The sequence below is a fragment of the Schistocerca cancellata genome, chromosome 5 (genome assembly GCF_023864275.1).
Source record: "Schistocerca cancellata isolate TAMUIC-IGC-003103 chromosome 5, iqSchCanc2.1, whole genome shotgun sequence".
Classification (NCBI taxonomy): Eukaryota; Metazoa; Arthropoda; class Insecta; order Orthoptera; family Acrididae; genus Schistocerca; species Schistocerca cancellata.
Window position 1 is genome coordinate 1401183 of NC_064630.1, and position 18578 is coordinate 1419760.

At 44.4% G+C, this 18578-nt stretch overlaps 1 protein-coding gene across 1 annotated transcript in view; it reads left to right on the forward strand.

Annotated features, from left to right (window-relative positions):
• The window catches only part of LOC126188110 (cytochrome P450 9e2-like), a 78243-nt gene that overhangs the window by 22011 nt on the left and 37654 nt on the right, over positions 1–18578 (forward strand). The window contains exons 3-5 of the mRNA XM_049929576.1: positions 7291–7428; positions 7860–8065; positions 13084–13276. Coding sequence (XP_049785533.1) covers positions 7291–7428; positions 7860–8065; positions 13084–13276 — 537 coding nt within the window. The remainder of the gene's footprint in view (positions 1–7290; positions 7429–7859; positions 8066–13083; positions 13277–18578) is intronic.

Genomic DNA, 18578 nt, shown 5'->3' on the forward strand with positions numbered 1-18578 from the left:
TACTGCGTTGTCATAGAGGAACACTAACAGCAGACTAGACAGGGAGAGCACAGTGATTTCCAAAGTGGACTAATCATTGAATGTCATCTAAGTACCAAATTCATGGGGGACAACTGAACCCTTCTGAAACTGTCAGAGTCGACTGCTGAAGATTTGATTGTGAAGTGAAGACGCAGAAGAACAACCGCACCTAAACCAAGTCCTGGCAGACATCGTGTGCTGACGGGCGGCGACCGTCGAGCACTGGGGAGGGTGACGGTAGAAAGTCGCCTCAAGTCAGCGGAAGGAATCACTGGTGAGCTCCGAAGTGCTCCAGGAAGAGAATGCGCGGCTGCGGCGTGCGAGCAACGCACACAGTGCCCTGGAAGCCACCCCTGTGAACAACAATAGCTTGGATAAACATTCCCCTCTCATACTCTGCCTGTTTCGCTTCTAGTCAATGATGTGGATCCACCAATAACACCAGGAGCAATTTTAACCAAATCTTCTCCAGCATAGGTCCGAGAAAAGTGCTTTTTAATCAGTGACGTTGGCCCACAGGGGCTGGCCACAGGAGTTTTAGCCAGTAAGCCCCTTCTTCGACATGTGCGGTAAGATTTCTCTTACTATCCAGTGACGATGGCCAACCGATGGTAGCCCGAGATTTTTGTCCAATAATCCCACCTCTCCAGCACAAGCGCGCGAAATCTGCCCTTTATGGGAGAAGGCGACACTGGGCTTTGGCAGCTCTCAATCTACAGTGGACACCACAAGATCTTGAAGAAGATCCCAGCAGAGGGGTCGAAAAGTCGATTTTTTGTAGAAGTATGACGGGCGTAACAGCCCAGAAGATTTTAACTCTAATGTCTTCTACTGGGCATGTGTTCATAGCTCTTAAGGTATTCACTTTAGAGCCAATTTTTACTCGACCATTGTTTCTTGTTTTGATCCATACTACCTCCTCTCAAAACATGGAAAGCAAAGAGCTTGCTGTAGGAGAGACTTGTTTCATAGTATATAGCGAAGTGCATACAGCTCTTAAGGTATGGGTTCAAAGCCCATGTTTACCAGACATTTTGTTTCTAATGATCGCTCCTGTCACGTCCCTGAATACTGATCATTTCTCCTGGAAGACCCTGTACCAATAGCAAAGAAAGGAACTGAAGTGGATAAACTATAATAAAAAATTTGAAAGTTGTGAATGAAATTACGAGTGCTGGAACTTAAATAGTGGCAACCACTTATTCACAACCGATACAAAAGAGTTATATGTTTGGACCTGTTACTGTCCTTCAAAGTAGTCACCAGCGTTGTGTAGAACCCGTTGTCAGCGATGTGGAAGCCGTAGTATACCGTTAGCAGAGCCTGTTCTGTTCATGGTGCGAATGGAGCGGTCTACTGCCTGTCGAATCTCTGGAACACTTCCGAAGCGAATGCCACGAAGTGGTTCCTTCATCTTCGGAATCACATCAAAGTCACAAGGACTTAAGCCCGGGGAGTATGGTGGATGGTACAGTACTTCCCAGATCCATCGACCGAACAGAGCAGCCACAGCTTGCGCTGTATGCGCCCGCGCATTCTCGTGCAAAATGATGGGTGGGTTGCGCAGAAAGTGTCGCCGCTTCTTTCGCAGAGCTGGTCGCAGGTGATGCTCCAAAACCGGACAGTAGTACTGTGCATTGACGGTCTGCCGTGGAGGAACGTAATGCGTTAGGATAACACCATCACAGTAGTACAAGAGAATCACCGTAACTTTCACCATACTGGGGCTCTGACGCACTTTCGACTTTCGCAGCGACCCATAATGAAGCCATTTGTTGGACTGGCGCTTCAGTTTTAGCTCGTATGACGTGGCCCACGTGTCATCCACTGCTGGCGTAAGAAAGCCTCTCCTTCGCGCTCACAGCGCTCCTAGTTCGTTTGAGCAGCGTCGTAAGGCATCCATCTCTGCATTTCCGTCAAGTCATGAGGAACACGTCGTGATGCAATTTTTCGCGTGCCCCGGCGTTCCTTCAGGATGCGAAACACAGTCGTATGCGCTAATCCGGTTTCGTGGGCGATCTCGCGAATCGTATGGCCTCGATCACTGTCCACTAACGCGGCAACAGGGAATCAGTGATCATAAGGCCGTTGCAGCATCCCTGAATACGGAAGTAAATAGAAATATAAAAAAAGGGAGGAAGGTTTATCTGTTTAGCAAGAGTAATAGAAGGCAGATTTCAGACTACCTAACAGATCAAAACGAAAATTTCTGTTCCGACACTGACAATGTTGAGTGTTTATGGAAAAAGTTCAAGGCAATCGTAAAATGCGTTTCAGACAGGTACGTGCCGAGTAAAACTGTGAGGGACGGGAAAAACCCACCGTGGTACAACAACAAAGTTAGGAAACTACTGCGAAAGCAAAGAGAGCTTCACTCCAAGTTTAAACGCAGCCAAAACCTCTCAGACAAAACAGAAGCTAAACGATGTCAAAGTTAGCGTAAGGAGGGCTATGCGTGAAGCGTTCAGTGAATTCGAAAGTAAAATACTAGGTACCGACTTGACCGAAAATCCTAGGAAGTTCTGGTCTTACGTTAAATCAGTAAGTGGCTCGAAACAACATGTCCAGACTCTCCGGGATGATGATGGCATTGAAACAGAGGATGACAAGCGTAAAGCTGAAATACTAAACACCTTTTTCCAAAGCTGTTTCACAGAGGAAGACCGCACTGCAGTTCCTTCTCTAAATCTTCGCACCAACAAAAAAATGGCTGACATCGAAATAAGTGTCCAAGGAATAGAAAAGCAACTGGAATCACTCAACAGAGGAAAGTCCACTAGACCTGACGGGATACCAATTCGATTCTACACAGAGTACGCGAAAGAACTTGCCCCCCTTCTAACAGCCGTGTACCGCAAGTCTCTAGAGGAACAGAAGGTTCCAAATGATTGGAAAAGAGCACAGGTAGTCCCAGTCTTCAAGAAGGGTCGTCGAGCAGATGCGCAAAACTATAGACCTATATCTCTGACGTCGATCTGTTGTAGAATTTTAGAACATGTCTTTTGCTCGAGTATCATGTCGTTTTTGGAAACTCAGAATCTACTATGTAGGAATCAACATGGATTCCGGAAACAGCGATCGTGTGAAACCCAACTCGCTTTATTTGTTCATGAGACCCAGAAAATATTAGATACGGGCTCCCAGGTAGAAGCTATTTTTCTTGACTTCCGGAAGGCGTTCGATACAGTTCCGCACTGTCGCCTGATAAACAAAGTAAGAGCCTACGGAATATCAGACCAGCTGAGTGGCTGGATTGAAGAGTTTTTAGCAAACAGAACACAGCATGTTGTTATCAACGGAGAGACGTCTACAGACGTTAAAGTAACCTCTGGCGTGCCACAGGGGAGTGTTATGGGACCATTGCTTTTCACAATATATATAAATGACCTAGTAGATAGTGTCGGAAGTTCCATGCGGCTTTTCGCGGATGATGCTGTAGTATACAGAGAAGTTGCAGCATTAGAAAATTGTAGCGAAATGCAGGAAGATCTGCAGCGGATAGGCATTTGGTGCAGGGAGTGGCAACTGACCCTTAATATAGACAAATGTAATGTATTGCGAATACATAGAAAGAAGGATCCTTTATTGTATGATTATATGATAGCGGAACAAACACTGGTAGCAGTTACTTCTGTAAGATATCTGGGAGTATGCGTGCGGAACGATTTGAAGTGGGATGATCATATAAAATTAATTGTTGGTAAGGCGGGTACCAGGTTGAGATTCATTGGGAGAGTCCTTAGAAAATGTAGTCCATCAACAAAGGAGGTGGCTTACAAAACACTCGTTCGACCTATACTTGAGTATTTCTCATCAGTGTGGGATCCGTACCAGATCGGGTTGACGGAGGAGATAGAGAAGATCCAAAGAAGAGCGGCGCGTTTCGTCACAGGGTTATTTGGTAACCGTGATAGCGTTACGGAGATGTTTAACAAACTCAAGTGGCAGACTCTGCAAGAGAGGCGCTCTGCATCGCGGTGTAGCTTGCTCGCCAGGTTTCGAGAGGGTGCGTTTCTGGATGAGGTATCGGATATATTGCTTCCCCCTACTTATACCTCCCGAGGAGATCACGAATGTAAAATTAGAGAGATTAGAGCGCGCACAGAGGCTTTCAGACAGTCGTTCTTCCCGCGAACCATACGCGACTGGAACAGGAAAGGGAGATAATGACAATGGCACGTAGGGTGCCCTCCGCCACACACCGTTGGGTGGCTTGCGGAGTATAAATGTAGAATGTAGATGTAGACTTCTTCCTCAGAGGCGCTAGGACGACCTGCCCGATGCGTGTCTGCCACAGTTTGCCGACCTTCATTGAAGGTGCCGCTGTTCTGTACGGCAATGCCGATTCCCCGCACGCTTCTTGAAGACCTCGATGACACTGTCGTGCTGTACGACCTCCGGCACACTCAACCTTGATCCAACTCCGTCGTTCCTGTTTCGAAAACACAGTGACAGCGTTACGTTAGACCGCTCGCTCACAACTGACTGCGTTTCCTTCGATTGTGCGCACGCCGGTGACGTGGGACGGGCGAGTCCATTTGCTCAGAGGTGAGGCAGCTGTATCAACAACTCGTGCTGTCAGCGACAATAGTAGATTCCATTGCACAGTGTCTCCACAGCGGCATTGCCACTATTTAGGTTCCAACCTACGTATAAAATGGGTAATTGCATTTTATGGATTTCCAATTTGTCTCACATTCATAGATTCCTAAGAAGATTTTTACTGATTTGTGACAAAATCTGCACTAATAGCCCTTGATATAAAAATTTATTGAACCTGGTGTGTTGGCAGAAGAGCCAATACCGATTTGCTAGAGGAGGCCGAAATGCACGCGTTTAAGCTCACGCAGACTGGCGTGAGGTCTGGAACAGTTAAGGGAATGTATAGTAGCAAATAAAGTACGTAGTTGATGTAATACTTAACTTTAATCCATAATTGGAGAACATCGATCTTGACTGTACATGTTTTAATATCTCAATATAACTGGTAATGGCGCCTTGTTAGGTCGTAGCAAATGACGTAGCTGAAGGCTATGCTAACTATCGTCTCGGCAAATGAGAGCGTATTTGTCAGTGTAGCTTCGCTAGCAAATTCCGCTGTACAACTGGGGCGAGTGCTAGGAAGTGTCTCTAGACCAGCCGTGTGGCGGCGCTCGGTCTGCAATCACCGACAGTGGCGACACGCGGGTCCGTCGTATACTAGCGGACCGCGGCCGATTTAAAGGCTACCACCTAGCAAGTGTGGTGTCTGGCAGTGACACCACAAAACCTACGTCATTATTATGCAGAATATATGCATCAGTGCTACGGCGTTCATTAGAATACGTCATGTAGTAGAACTGAAAGAAGGCTAAACATAAAGATTCCATATAACTTGTTCTCCGCAGTCCTAGAATAGTTTTACAGCTATTTCAACTGGGATACAATTTTACTAGAACAAATCAGATCTTGCTATTAGACCGGAGGGCAGATAAACTTCTACAACGAACGAAAAAATGTAACAGAGGACCATTCCACCATCAACAATGGAGCGTGAATCTTTGACAATGCCATTCACTCATGCTGATGAAACATAAAAAACTAAGACAAAAGGCAACGAGCAATACGTAATAGAGTAGCTTTTCAGGTGTGTATAAAAGTAAAATCATCAACGCAGAGAAAAGAAAGTGGTACAAATCATGAATGAAATCATAGAACCACTTCATGGTTTTTTGTAAACAGGGTAGTGGAAGACGACGGCCGGGTGGACATCGAAACAGATAAACAGGAGATTAAATATGACCTGGGATGCTTCTGGTAGACTAAACAAAGTTTTCTAAATCAAGTTTCCAATTTGTCTGATACGTGAAGTTTAGATTTAGTATATAATACCAGTTTTGAATGGTGGAGTGGGATCTGAGTTCTTAATGTCAGAACTACTCAAAAACTCCAGGCTATTCATTGGCCACAATGGAAATTACTAGGCGAGATTTGAGAAAATAAGGACCGAGCAGAAACAAGAGTGGCAGACGATAAAATGACCGTAGTGACAATTAAATGGAAGACAGAACATGTTGAAATGAAAATATATTGGACGCAATTTTTACCTAGCGAGCATTACTGCTATTATCTCTATTTCTTGTGTGGTTGTGAGGATTTCTGTGTGTTTGGGTTTAGCGTCTCGTTCGCCAGAAAAAACCTTAAAATTCAAGTAAGTACTTGCGGTCTTCCTGCCCATGGACTACGCTGGCTGTCAGAACGTGCAAAACACAAGTCGTCCTCCACCATCGTGGTCTTTCACATGTCCCGCTCCATATCTGTTTTTCTGCGTGACAGTAGTAGTAAATCTGGCAAATATTTTGGAAGTCACAGTTTAAGTTCTCGGCAGTAATGCGTGGCCAGGCAGTGCTGATTCCTCGCTGCTACAACTAATCATTGGTCCTGTATTTATTCAGTCGAGTTCCGGCCATTCCCTTGGTGGCGAACAGGATAAACCAAGTGCTCGAGCATCTGGCACTCATATTCGATTTTACGTACTGGAATCAACAAGAATAAACAACTCCATGCACAATTTGTTTTCTTATGAAAAAGAGTTCCGATCGTACACTTATGGCTCTGAACACTATGGGACTTAACATCTGAGGTCATCAGTCCCCTAGACTTAGAAATACTTAAACCTAACCAACCTAAGGACGTCACACACATCCATGCCCGAGGCAGGATTCGAACCTGCGACCGTAGCAGCAGCGCGGTTCCGAAGCGCCTAGAACCTCTCGGCCACAGAGACCGTACATTTACTTTGCTTTTTACTAACGTAGTTATTTAGAAGTAGTAACAAGGCCATATCGCTCAACGTCATACAAAACGTATTCTAACACAAAGAAATACTTTATATGTTACACCAAATTTTGAACTAAAGCGAAAATAAAGGTTATATGGTTCAAATTGCTCTGAGCACTATGGGACTTAACATCTGTGGTCATCAGTCCCCTAGAACTTAGAACTACTTAAACCTAACTAACCTAAGGACATCACATACATCCATGCCCGAGGCAGGATTCGAACCTGCGACCGTAGCGGTCACGCGCTTCCAGACTGAAGCGCCTAGAACCGCACGGCCACACCGGCCGGCTAAAGGTTATAGGAGGACCTAAAACAATTACTTTTTTCTATTACCATCACCCCACAATTTTAGTAAGTGCATGAGTCTGTTAAGTAAAATATGCTATCTGAATGTTGTATCATTTAATAAATGAACTGCACACCCTGTTTACTGCCTTCTACTTTCAGGAAAGGAATGGCATGATATGCGAACTACGCTTAGCCCTGCTTTTACTACGATGAAAATGAAGAATATGTTCATGCTGATAACAGAGATTGGACAGCAGATCATTGCTTATTTAGATGGTCAAACTGCCGATCACGGAGGTGAGTACCTTATTTGCGATCGCTGAATGCCCGATACGACATGAGGCACCATTCTTTGGTCTGACATGCCATACAACGCGAATCTCCTTTACTATTTGTTACGGGTCTGTCTACAGCCATTTCTTATAAGAACCCAGTGAATAAAAGCTGGAATTAGTTGCTTAGAATGTGGACGGTAGTTGTGAGATTGAAAACACAGTGACATTTGGAGGTGCTACAGAATCTTGTAAGCCGACGCTGTCCGTGCCTTGAGGCTGATGATGACAATTTAAAGGTAATCTACGTTGTTATGCGGTCGTAAATGTAAATAGTGCTTGGACTTAAAATTGTGTTCTTGTACACGAATGAACTGAAATGATAAGACATTCTATTTCAGCTGCAAAAAGAACAGCGAAAATGTTGACCCCATGGTGTTTATATTATTGTTGAAGTTTCCGCCGGGAAGGAGAATTTGCTCACACTGGACATGAAGGACTTCTTCACACGCGTCACTAATGACGTAATTGCAACCACAGCGTTCGGTGTCAAAGTGGACTCGCTGTCGGAACCGCAGAACTCGTTCTACCGGATGGGCCGCGAGCTCACAAACATCAAACTGACGGCCGTCGGCTACCTGCTGTCTCCGAAACTCATGCAGGTGAGAATGAACACCACACTGCTTTGTACGTCGTGTGTGGCTGTAAAGTAACGGGACTGATGCCGTCGCAAAGTAAGCAAACTTGCGACAAATGTTAATGAGCAATAGGTGTGAAGCGTAAGCTTTCTCCCAAGGAATCACTTGAGTGCGATGTCGCATGTTCAGTCTTTTCGTAAGGCTCATTTGAAATTGTTGTGTTAACAATTATCACACAAAAAATATTAGCTGCTAATGACTCACCATGTGCATCTGGAGGGCGACAGAAAATGTGGGTCCGGGAGGTGCAGGGATCAACGTTCTATGGGCTGCATGTGTTACCCTTCACAAAACGGAAGTCGTCAACATTCAGAAACAAACCAGTACCTTGCACCATGAATACAGAGTGAAAAATAACGAGTCACAAGATCGGAGGCAGACTCCTTCCGAGTTACAAATCGTACAGGATGTTCACAGCTAGGTATCCACTTTTAGAGAATTCTTAGAGAATCGTATTGGTGTAACGGGGTGACGAGAACTGATGGAATGTGACGACATTCAAGCTAATGCGAAACAGTCTGTCGTGGAGTTTATCGTGAAACTGTCTATCCTTTGAAGCGTAACGGCAGATAGTGCAATAATATGTTTTGTAGGCACGGAATATCAAACACACAGAGGCTGAATTTGCCCAGCGTTTCCAGGTGGTACAAACTGCAATGTCACGCCCATTTCAGGAGGGATTGTTTGCTCTAAAGGAGTATGATTTATATACACAGCCCATAAATCAAGCAAAAGCAAGTTATTTTGACCAACTATTGTGCAAAAGCAGTGCTCATGCCATAGTTGTAGTTCTCTTACGTCAACTTTTCCCACTTCTGTTTGCTGTGACGTAAATATTCTCTACTGTCCTCGCAAGATCACGCACAAGAGGCAAAAATCATAGGAGGCAGAGCACCTTTAACTTTACGCAGCACAATAAATAACTTTTCAGCTAATTTATCATCCACATTAACAGTTGGCATAATTTTCTACTAACGCGTTAAGGTATGGATGTTAGTTGATCATGATACAAGTCTCTTGGTACGTCTAACTTCTAGGGTTCCTTTCATATGCATTTTCTCTTTAAATCCCAATTGGTCGGAGTTGACAACAAATTCCTTACTGAACGACAGGATAAGCTTGTTTACATCCTCTACAAATTTTGGGACCGATTCCGCAGTTTGCTGTGCATTGTCATGTTGACGCTTTGTTTGAAATTTCATCTCAAGTCTTCCAGTTCTGTAGCACTGTTTGAAGTTATGCAACCATCCACTGCTTCCCTTGAAATCACTGTAATCTATGTCACGCGCATTTTGATGTGCATAACGTAGTAGGCCACTATCATCCACATACCGTAAATTGTATCGAGAATCACTGAAACGTGCAAAACACAAGTTTTTGTAACAAGTGCACCTTGTCCCACCTTGAATGTCTGTACTTCTTCTTATGCACTACACGGTTATATTACTGCGGACTGTTCATAACTGTTTTTTACTATGCTACGGATGATCTTTAATATACGTAATTATATGTAGTATCCTCTCCTTGGACAACGATTGTCCATTACTACGTTTCACTGGAGACGGGATTTGTGACTCCCTTCCCGACATGGTTGATGAACTACATGGCTCGACTTTCGCTTGTTAAGCAACTGTCGTCATCATTGTACACCTCGTGTATATTGTCTGCACTGTGGATCGTACACGGCACCACACATTCTACTGACTCAACTTGCAGAAACGCAGAAATTTCATCTGCCATTTATTGCTCACTCTGAAATTCCTTGGGCTCCTTTGCGACGAAATGTCAACTTCGGGAACTGTTGTTGCACATATAATGTAATGTTTCCTTTGCTTTATCGTTGCCACTCCTTTGCTTTGCATCATCACTAGCACTGTAGCACTGTTGTGAGTTACTCGTCGGCTAAGCAGTTCAACTAAGTTCCGTAGCCTCAAGCTGTGCTCACCAATGGATACCTCCAGTCCCATCCCACGTTACCATTAGCAGTCAATATTGAGGCTGAATTATAGACAGTATGTGGTGCGTAGAACGCCGTAAACATAATTGTCCTTTTGTGAACTCGTATTAGAGGGGTTCCTTGTGAGTCGATTGTTACAACTTTGGTGTCTGTAGACATACCAGTGTGGCAGTGGCATTCGTTTCTGTAAGAGCTGTTCTTTTGTTCTGCCGGAAAAATGATAATAACAGAGCAACGAATTGTCGTGTGGTTTCACATGAATTATATTTTATTAAAAGAAGTGTATGGCGAAGAATTTATCATGGACGCTAGTTTTTGAGTGGAACAAACGTTTCCAACATGGCTGAGAAGACGTTGAAGATGACTCACGCCCAGGATGCAGTTCAACATCAAAAACGGATGAAAATATCGAAAAAGTAGGTAATGTGATTCCATCTGTCCTTGAGTTCAGTATTCGATCGATTGCTGAAACTGTAGGATTTGATAAAGAGTGCGTAAGGCAAATTTTACATAACCAACTTAACATGAGAAACGTGTGTGCTGAAAAACTTTCACTATCGAACAAAAAGTATCAATTGAAAATGTTTGTACTGACAATTTGAATACGACTGAAGATATCCCATCAACATTGACAAAAAGTGTCGATTGAAAATGTTTGTGCTGACAATTTGAATACGACTGAAGGTATCCCATCAACATTCTGCCACGGTAAGTCCGGTCATCCTCACGTGAGTATCTCGTCTGCTCACCTCAGGATGGCCGAACGTCTCTGGGCCAAAATATCGTGGCAGAATGTTGATGGGATCCGGCTGCAAATCAGAAGAAATACGTCGGGGAAATTGCAGAAGTCTCGTGATACTAATTTCTTGGAAAGAGTGATAACATGTGACGAATCTTGGTTTTTCACTTATGATCCAGGAACTAAGAGCTAATCCATGCATTGTCAAAAAAAAAAAAAAATCGAATAGGCAAATCAAGAGTCAAAGCGATGATGATTGTTTTTTCGATATTCACGGAGTTGTGTATCTTCACTGGTTTCTTGAAGGTGAAACTATTAATCAATATTACCAGCTTGAGGTTCTTGCTGAATTCCATAAGAAAACAAGAGAAAACCGGTCCGAATCGTTGAAGAAACGAAGAAACATTCATGGGTTCCGCACCGAGACAATGCACTAATACTGCATTGTCTGCTGAGAGGTTGCTAGTCAGGTAGAGCATCCTAGTGTTAGAACATACATCTTATTCACCTGAACTAGTGCCACATGACTTTCATCTACTTCCCAAGGTCAAATCTGCATTCAAGGGAACAAGATTTCTGTCCGTTGAAGCAGTGAAAGGAAAAGCGGCACGCGTCGCCAAGAAGCCCATAGAGGAAGAATTTCAGCACTCTTTCCACGAATGGGGAATTCGCATGGAATGTTGTAGGGGCAGAGGAAGGAAGTATATTGAAGGTGACAAAAACTAAATGTCTTTTTGAAATAAAATTTGTTACAACAATAATCCCGTTATTTTAGAGCCACACTTCGTACACTATGTGATCAAAAGTATCCGGACACCCCCAAAAACACACGTTTTTCATATTAGGTGCGTTGTACTGCCACCTACTGCCAGGTACTCCATATCAGCGACCTCTGTCGTCATTAGACACCGTGAGAGAGCAGAATGGGGCGCCCCGCGGAACTCACGGACTTCGAACGTCGTCAGGTGACTGCGTGTCACTTGTGTCACGCGTCTGTACGCGAGATTTCCCCGCTGCTGAACATCCCTAGGTTCACTTTTTCCGATATGATAGTGAAGTGGAAACGTGAAGGAACACGGTACAGTATAAAAGCGTACAGGCCGTCCTCGTCTGTTGACTGACAGATAGCGCCGACAGTTGAAGAGGGTCGTAATGTGTAATAGGCAGACATCTATCCAGACCAACACACAGGAATTCCAAACTGCATCAAGATCCACTGCAAGTACTATGATAGTTAGGCGCGAGGTGGGAAAACTTGGATTTCATGGTTGAGCGCTGCTCATAAGTCACACATCACGCCGGTGAACGCCGAACGGCGCCTCGCTTGGTGTAAGGAGCGTAATTATTGGTCGATTGAACAGTGGAAAAACGTTGTGTGGAGTGACGAATCACGGTACACAATGTGGCGATCCGATTGCAGGGGGTGGGTACGGCGAATGCCCGGTGAACATCACCTGCCAGCGTGTGTAGTGCCAACAGTAAAATTCGAAGGCGGTGGTGTTATGGTGTGGTCGTGTTTTTCATGGAAGGGGCTTGTACCCCTTGCTGTTTTGTGTGGCACTATCACAGCACAAGCCTGCATTGATGTTTTAAGCACGTTCTTACTTCCCCCTTTTGAAGAGCAATTCAGGGATGGCAACTGCATCTTTCAACACGATCGAGAACCTCTTGGTAATGTACGGTCTGTGGCGGAGTGGTTATACGACAGTAACATCCATGTAACGGACTGGCCTGCACAGAGTCCTGACCTGAATCCTATAGAACACCTTTGGGATGTTCCTAGAAGTTTGGAAGGTAGGAGACGAGGTACTGGCGGAATTAAAGCTGTGAGGACGGGGCGTGAGTCGTGCTCGGGCAGCTCAGTTGGTAGAGCACTTGCCCGCGAAAGGCAAAGGTCCCGAGTTTGAGTCTCGGTCCGGCACACAGTTTTAATCTGCCAGGAAGTTTCAAGTTTCATACCTTTGGGATGTTTTGGAACGTCGACTTCGTGCCAGGCCTCCCCGACCGACGTCGATACCTCCCTTCAGTGCAACACTTCGTGAAGAATGGGCTGCTATTCCCAAGAAACCTTCCAGCACCTGATTGAACGTATACCTGAGAGAGTGGAAGCTCTCATCAAGGCCAAGGGTGGGCCAACACCATACTGAATTCCCGCATTACCGATTGAGGGCGCCACCAACTTGTAAGTCATTTCCAGCCAGGCGTCCGGATACTTTTGATCGCGTAGTGTATGTCAGCAATTTCCTTTGCCCTCTGACTGAAACTCATGTATTTTATTTTTGGTAGCTTCTAGGAATACCGCTTCTCGACCGGAGTGCAACAGAGTTCTTCAGATCCATGGTTATCGAAACCATCGAGACCCGTGAAAAGCAAGGCATCGTTCGTCCCGACGTCATCCATTTGCTCATGCAGGCGCGTCGTGGCGAACTGAACTCAGAAGAAGCGGGCAAGGAGGGAAGCACTGAACCCAAAGGAAAACGTAAGTGCAGATCATCATTGTTCTTAGATGTTTGCTTGACGTATTTGATGCTGCCGACAGAAAAAATTGCTCTGCTTCAGCCTACATTTTAAATGCTCCATGTATTTTCTGTTCCATTTCTAGATACAACCATCACACAAAAAATATGATTGTAGTTTTTTTGTTGTAGTCATCCGCGGTAATTTACAGTGCATCTAAACATTCCGTTGCCTGATTATTGCTATAATCCGGCAAAAACTCATGGTATCATGTTCTTGTTGCCGGTAATTAAGATTAACTAAAGCTTTATATGAAAAACCGAGAATTGGCCGGGTATTCATTTTGCCAGTTTTTTATTCGAAATTCAACCAAAAGATCAACTGTGTCTGTAGTGTACACTTTCTCTACGCTGCCCGCAGCTGCTTGACGAGTCTACAACGCAATTTTGTCAACTTACCTACAGCAACGCCTCTTTATAGCCCTAAAGCCGTTTGTGCTTTGCCTTTGAATGCTGTCGAAGGCATTCTCAGGTGTCGTGAATTTCCTTAAGTTGACTCGACTATAGGAGTGTCTTAGTGGTAAATAAAAAATGTATTAAAACTTCGTGCATGACGCGGAATGTTTTTACGCGTTTATGTGTGTCTACGTCTTGCATTATGCATCGTACAATGATATATTTGTGTAGATACGTTCAGCGGCACGTGTGTAAACTGTCTGCAAAATCTATTAGGAATAGAGATAGTAGCACAAATGTAGTAAATTTAAATATCATGCATGATGCGGCAGTTTTTCACGAATCTTTTATGACGTCGTATCTCCAGAAATATGATAGGGAAGTAGTTCTTACCCCTACAGCTATTATTGCCTAACAGTAATGGATATGTGTACCAAGTTTTGTTGAAATCGGTCCAGTGGTTTAAGAAGAAATGTGGACCGTACATCCATTTTTCAAATGGTTCAAATGGCTCTGAGCACTATGGGACTTAACATCTATGGTCATCAGTCCCCTAGAACTTAGAACTACTTAAGCCTAACTAACCTAAGGACATCACACAACACCCAGTCATCATGAGGCAGAGAAAATCCCTGACCCCGCCGGGAATCGAACCCGGGAACCCGGGCGCGGGAAGCGAGAACGCTACCGCACGACCACGATCTGCGGAATACATCCATTTTTATGCTTGCGTGCCTCAGACTGTAAAAACGCAACCTTTACAGGATTGCTTTGTCTGTCTACAACTCTTGTCTGTCCGTTCGACTGTTCAGAACCTTTTTCTCGGGAACGAGTTGACGCATCACGCTCAAATTTACGTCACATATTAAAGTCTATGATCCCTTGACAGCGTAAAATTTTAAGCTTGTAAGTCAGTTCATTTAGAAGATACGGTCATTGGTGTCACATATTTTGATACCCGAAAACTCATCCTTCAAAACCGATAGGGTACTTCTTATTGACCTAGGATCAAGAAATTCGGCAAGAACCAAGGTTTCACAGTACAAGTAGGGAAATAATTCGATAATTGTTAATATGTAACTATACGACACGAAAGGAGATGTTTTTGTCGTTTTTATCAGTTGTCTGACTGTCTGTCCTTATATTAAGCCCCATTTTCTAAGGAAAAATTTGCCGTATCAAGTTCAAATTTATGTCACATTTTAAGGGCAATGGACCCGTGGCGGCGTAAAAGTTTTAAGACAGTGCAATCAAAAATATTGGTCATTTATGTCGCCTATTTTGATGCTCGAAAACTCACTAATGAAAACCTATAGAGTAATTCCCGTTGATTTAAAATCATGAAATACTTCTTTTCGCATTTTTAAAATTAAAACATACTCGAAAGTCTTGGAATCCGTGGCACAGATGTCTCGCAGTATCAACGTTGATAACTGGCAATAATCGTCAATATCCTCGATTCCAGACTGGGTAAACTGTCCGTCCGCACACATAATGAAGTCTGTACGAAACCCTGAAACCCCCACTGCGCGTGACCTACTCGCACCTCGCTAATTTTTTAATAATACCGGTGATTATAATTAAACTTTCCCTATTTAAGACGTTGTAACACGAAAACTAATTGCTCTACGGGGACCAGACTTGGTAGCGTTAATGCCAAGGGCATGGGAAAGAGAAATAATGCAAAATCTCTTCAACTGAAACACTTGTAATGTGCTGCTACGGTACATCAAATCATCATCTACCGATTCCACTGCTGCTACAAATCGGGCTCAATATGGCGCCCATCAGTGTCCAGACGAGTCTGAAAGCGCAGGAGTGCAACCTGCACAGCAGAACGAAGCACGTCCGCAGGTATGCTAGCTATCTCTTCTGATACGCTGCGCTACAGATCACAACACGTGCGAATGTTCCCCTGGTGAACCATGTTCTTTGGGTAGCCCCACAACCAGAAATCACTGGAAGTGAGATCAGGTGATCGACCGATAATTCGATCGTTTCCGTATATGTTCCGGAGAAGCAGATGAACTTCAGGAGCGATGCGCGGTGGGGCCCCATATGGCATGAAAACTGTTGAGGTCAATGCGTCTCTCTCCTACAGATAGCTATGACCTGCTGGCGAAGCATTTCGCAGTCACACTGCACGTCTTTGGTCCTTGAGCACCATCCTGTTCCAAAAACAATGGACCAATGATCAATGCAGCCGTGAAGCCACACCATATGGTGACACGTTCACCAGACTGAAACACTTCATGCACAATGAATGGAGGTGAAGAGCCCCGCATTCGGCAGTTCTGTGTGTTCACCTCACCCTTCAGAGAAAAATCAGCTTCGTCTGTCCGGAGCATGGTCCCGCTCGTCAAGTTCAATCCTTGCGAGAAAGAGGAGAGCGAAGTCAACATGTTGTTGTGCTTCCTGTGGTGCAAGCTGCTGAGAATCGTTCGAAGCACCTTCCGTACAGTGGACCACGGGATGTTCAACTGTCGGGACACGGCACGCCCAACTGCCTGGCGATCGGGAATTGCCCGCAGCACTGTCTGCTGTGGCGACAGCGATTTCATCAGGAGCCACCTGTGGTGCAACCGGTCGTCGGCCTCCTTCCTGAAGCGACGCCCAGTTCTCAAAGCGATTCTAACTTCTTCACCATGCTCTTCACAGCAGGTGGAGAAACAGGACCCTTCCGTAATCCTTCCAACCGGCGATATTCTCGAAGTGCAGATGCAGCATTGATGTCGCTTTGATAAGAGAGCTTCACTAATAATGCGCTGCTCCTTTTGTCGGAGCTCGTGTTGACACGTCGACAAGTGCACTGCTACTGGTCAGGTGTGTGAGACTGTGAATCACCTGGCAGACATAGTTGGAACTGGACGTTGGCGCTGTGGCGCATGGAAATCATGCACCCCATATTCTGGACATACTAATATTTGCTGTAAAAGTAACTTATTCGTGGATGTTTATTAATCTCAGACTTTCTTCCTGTATTATTGACTCGAGTGGTCTGTTATTCGCGAGTGTGCTTACGTCGTTCGTCCATGCCTCACGCCCTGAGTGTGTTTACATTTTGCGGCTTGCAGTTGCAGCTGTAGCGGTAACAAAGCTAAGTACTGACGAAGTTATTTGTGCACTGTTAGACAGTTACTAAATTTAATAGTTTTCAACGGCGGTCCATCCTGTTTGGGGCGAAATACCGATTTAATAAACATTTGGGAACGTTCGATCGCTGTGTTTTTTATTTTCTGTGCGTTGCACTCGTTTAGCAAATTTCGTGCTTTACTTTTCAGATGAAGTTTCTTATTATTTCTAGTGAAATATGTCAGTAAAATTTTCATTCACTGTTTGAACTTCGTTGAGAGTCCCAATGGCCGCTTGAATTTTTGGTTTTACCTAATAATTTTGTGAAGTTTCGTTGGTATTGGTATTAGTTGTGGTTTAGTAGTATAAATAAAAGTAGGTCCTTTTTAAGTAGAGAGAGAATTTGGACACTGCTATTGTTAGTTCTATAAATAGTTCTACTGGTGTAACTGAACTTACGTAACGTAGACATTTAGTTTTTTTCACTAACTGTAAAATTTTAGCATGAGTGAGAAGTGTGGGCTCTCTCGTAGGTTTGTGAGTAGTGGATTACGATGTGGGATTTGATCAGAGTATTTTCATTGGGGAGAGTGCAGTGGGGAAGCCAGTGGGCATTCTAGCGAGATGCTCTCCTGGCAATGCAGAATCTGTAGTAGAAATAAGTTGACAGAGGAGCAAGAGCGTAAGATCTGTGCCATAGATTTGACAGTAAAGGTGTGGACCAGCAGTTGTAGGAAGTGTTGCGGAGTGAGTGCCAGGTCACCAGCGTTGCGAAACCTAGTGCAGGGTTGGCTCAGGTGACTGACAGCATAGGGGAGTTATGCACGAATTTTACGAAGGAGGGTCAGATAGCGATAGTGGGTGGAGCAGGGAATAGTGTTGATAGGGACGGCAATACGATTTATGTGGTGGCCTGGTAAAGATAGTTTCTCAAACTGGTGGCACTAACGTGCATTTCGTGCAACTGTTTCGGGGTAATCGTTGGCCTCGCATTAACATGGGGTTGGAGAAGACACTGATAGCAGAGGACATGGGTCACATCTCAGTGATGCCAGTTGGGTCCATCAGTAGATCGGGTTTCACTGGGCATGGCCTGCACCTCGGTAGATGTGGGAAGGGGAGGCTGGCAAAGCTTATATGTGACAGTGTAGTGGGTGGTGGTGGGATCACTCATCGAAAAATTCCTATAGGAGTTGGTGTTAGAGCTGCACCTTTTGCAGATTGAATTCAGCTCATAGGTGAACTTGCTTAAAGCCCTCTAACTAAGGGCTCACCTTCAGAGGACGTAATGTTTCCAAGTAGAGAAGGAATTAGCATATTTCATCAAAATAACAAGTATTATAGATAAAGTCAGTGAACTGCTTATAGATGTTGACACTGAGATTATTGGTATGTCGGAGCACCACCAAAATAATTTGACAATTCAGAGGCTTCCTTTACCAGCATACAGATTAGTTGGCTGTTTTTCAAGTTTTTCAAGGAGTTCCCTCCAGGGTGGGGGAGTGACCATGTACCTAAAAAAACAGTATTCCATGTGAGCCAATAGATGTATCACGACACTGCACTGAACAGATATTTGAATGTTCAGCAGGGGCAGTTGAATTTAGTGAAACTAAACTTCTAATTTCTGCTCAAGCTAGAGAGGGTTCTTGATTCATTTTATAGAATGTACCAGAAATTAGTTACATGTGGTGACTTCAATATTAATTTTGTATGTGATGGTGCTCCCCATGAATAATGGACCTTGCCATTGCTGGGGATACTTAAGTGCCTCAGCGATACGGATAGCCGTACCGT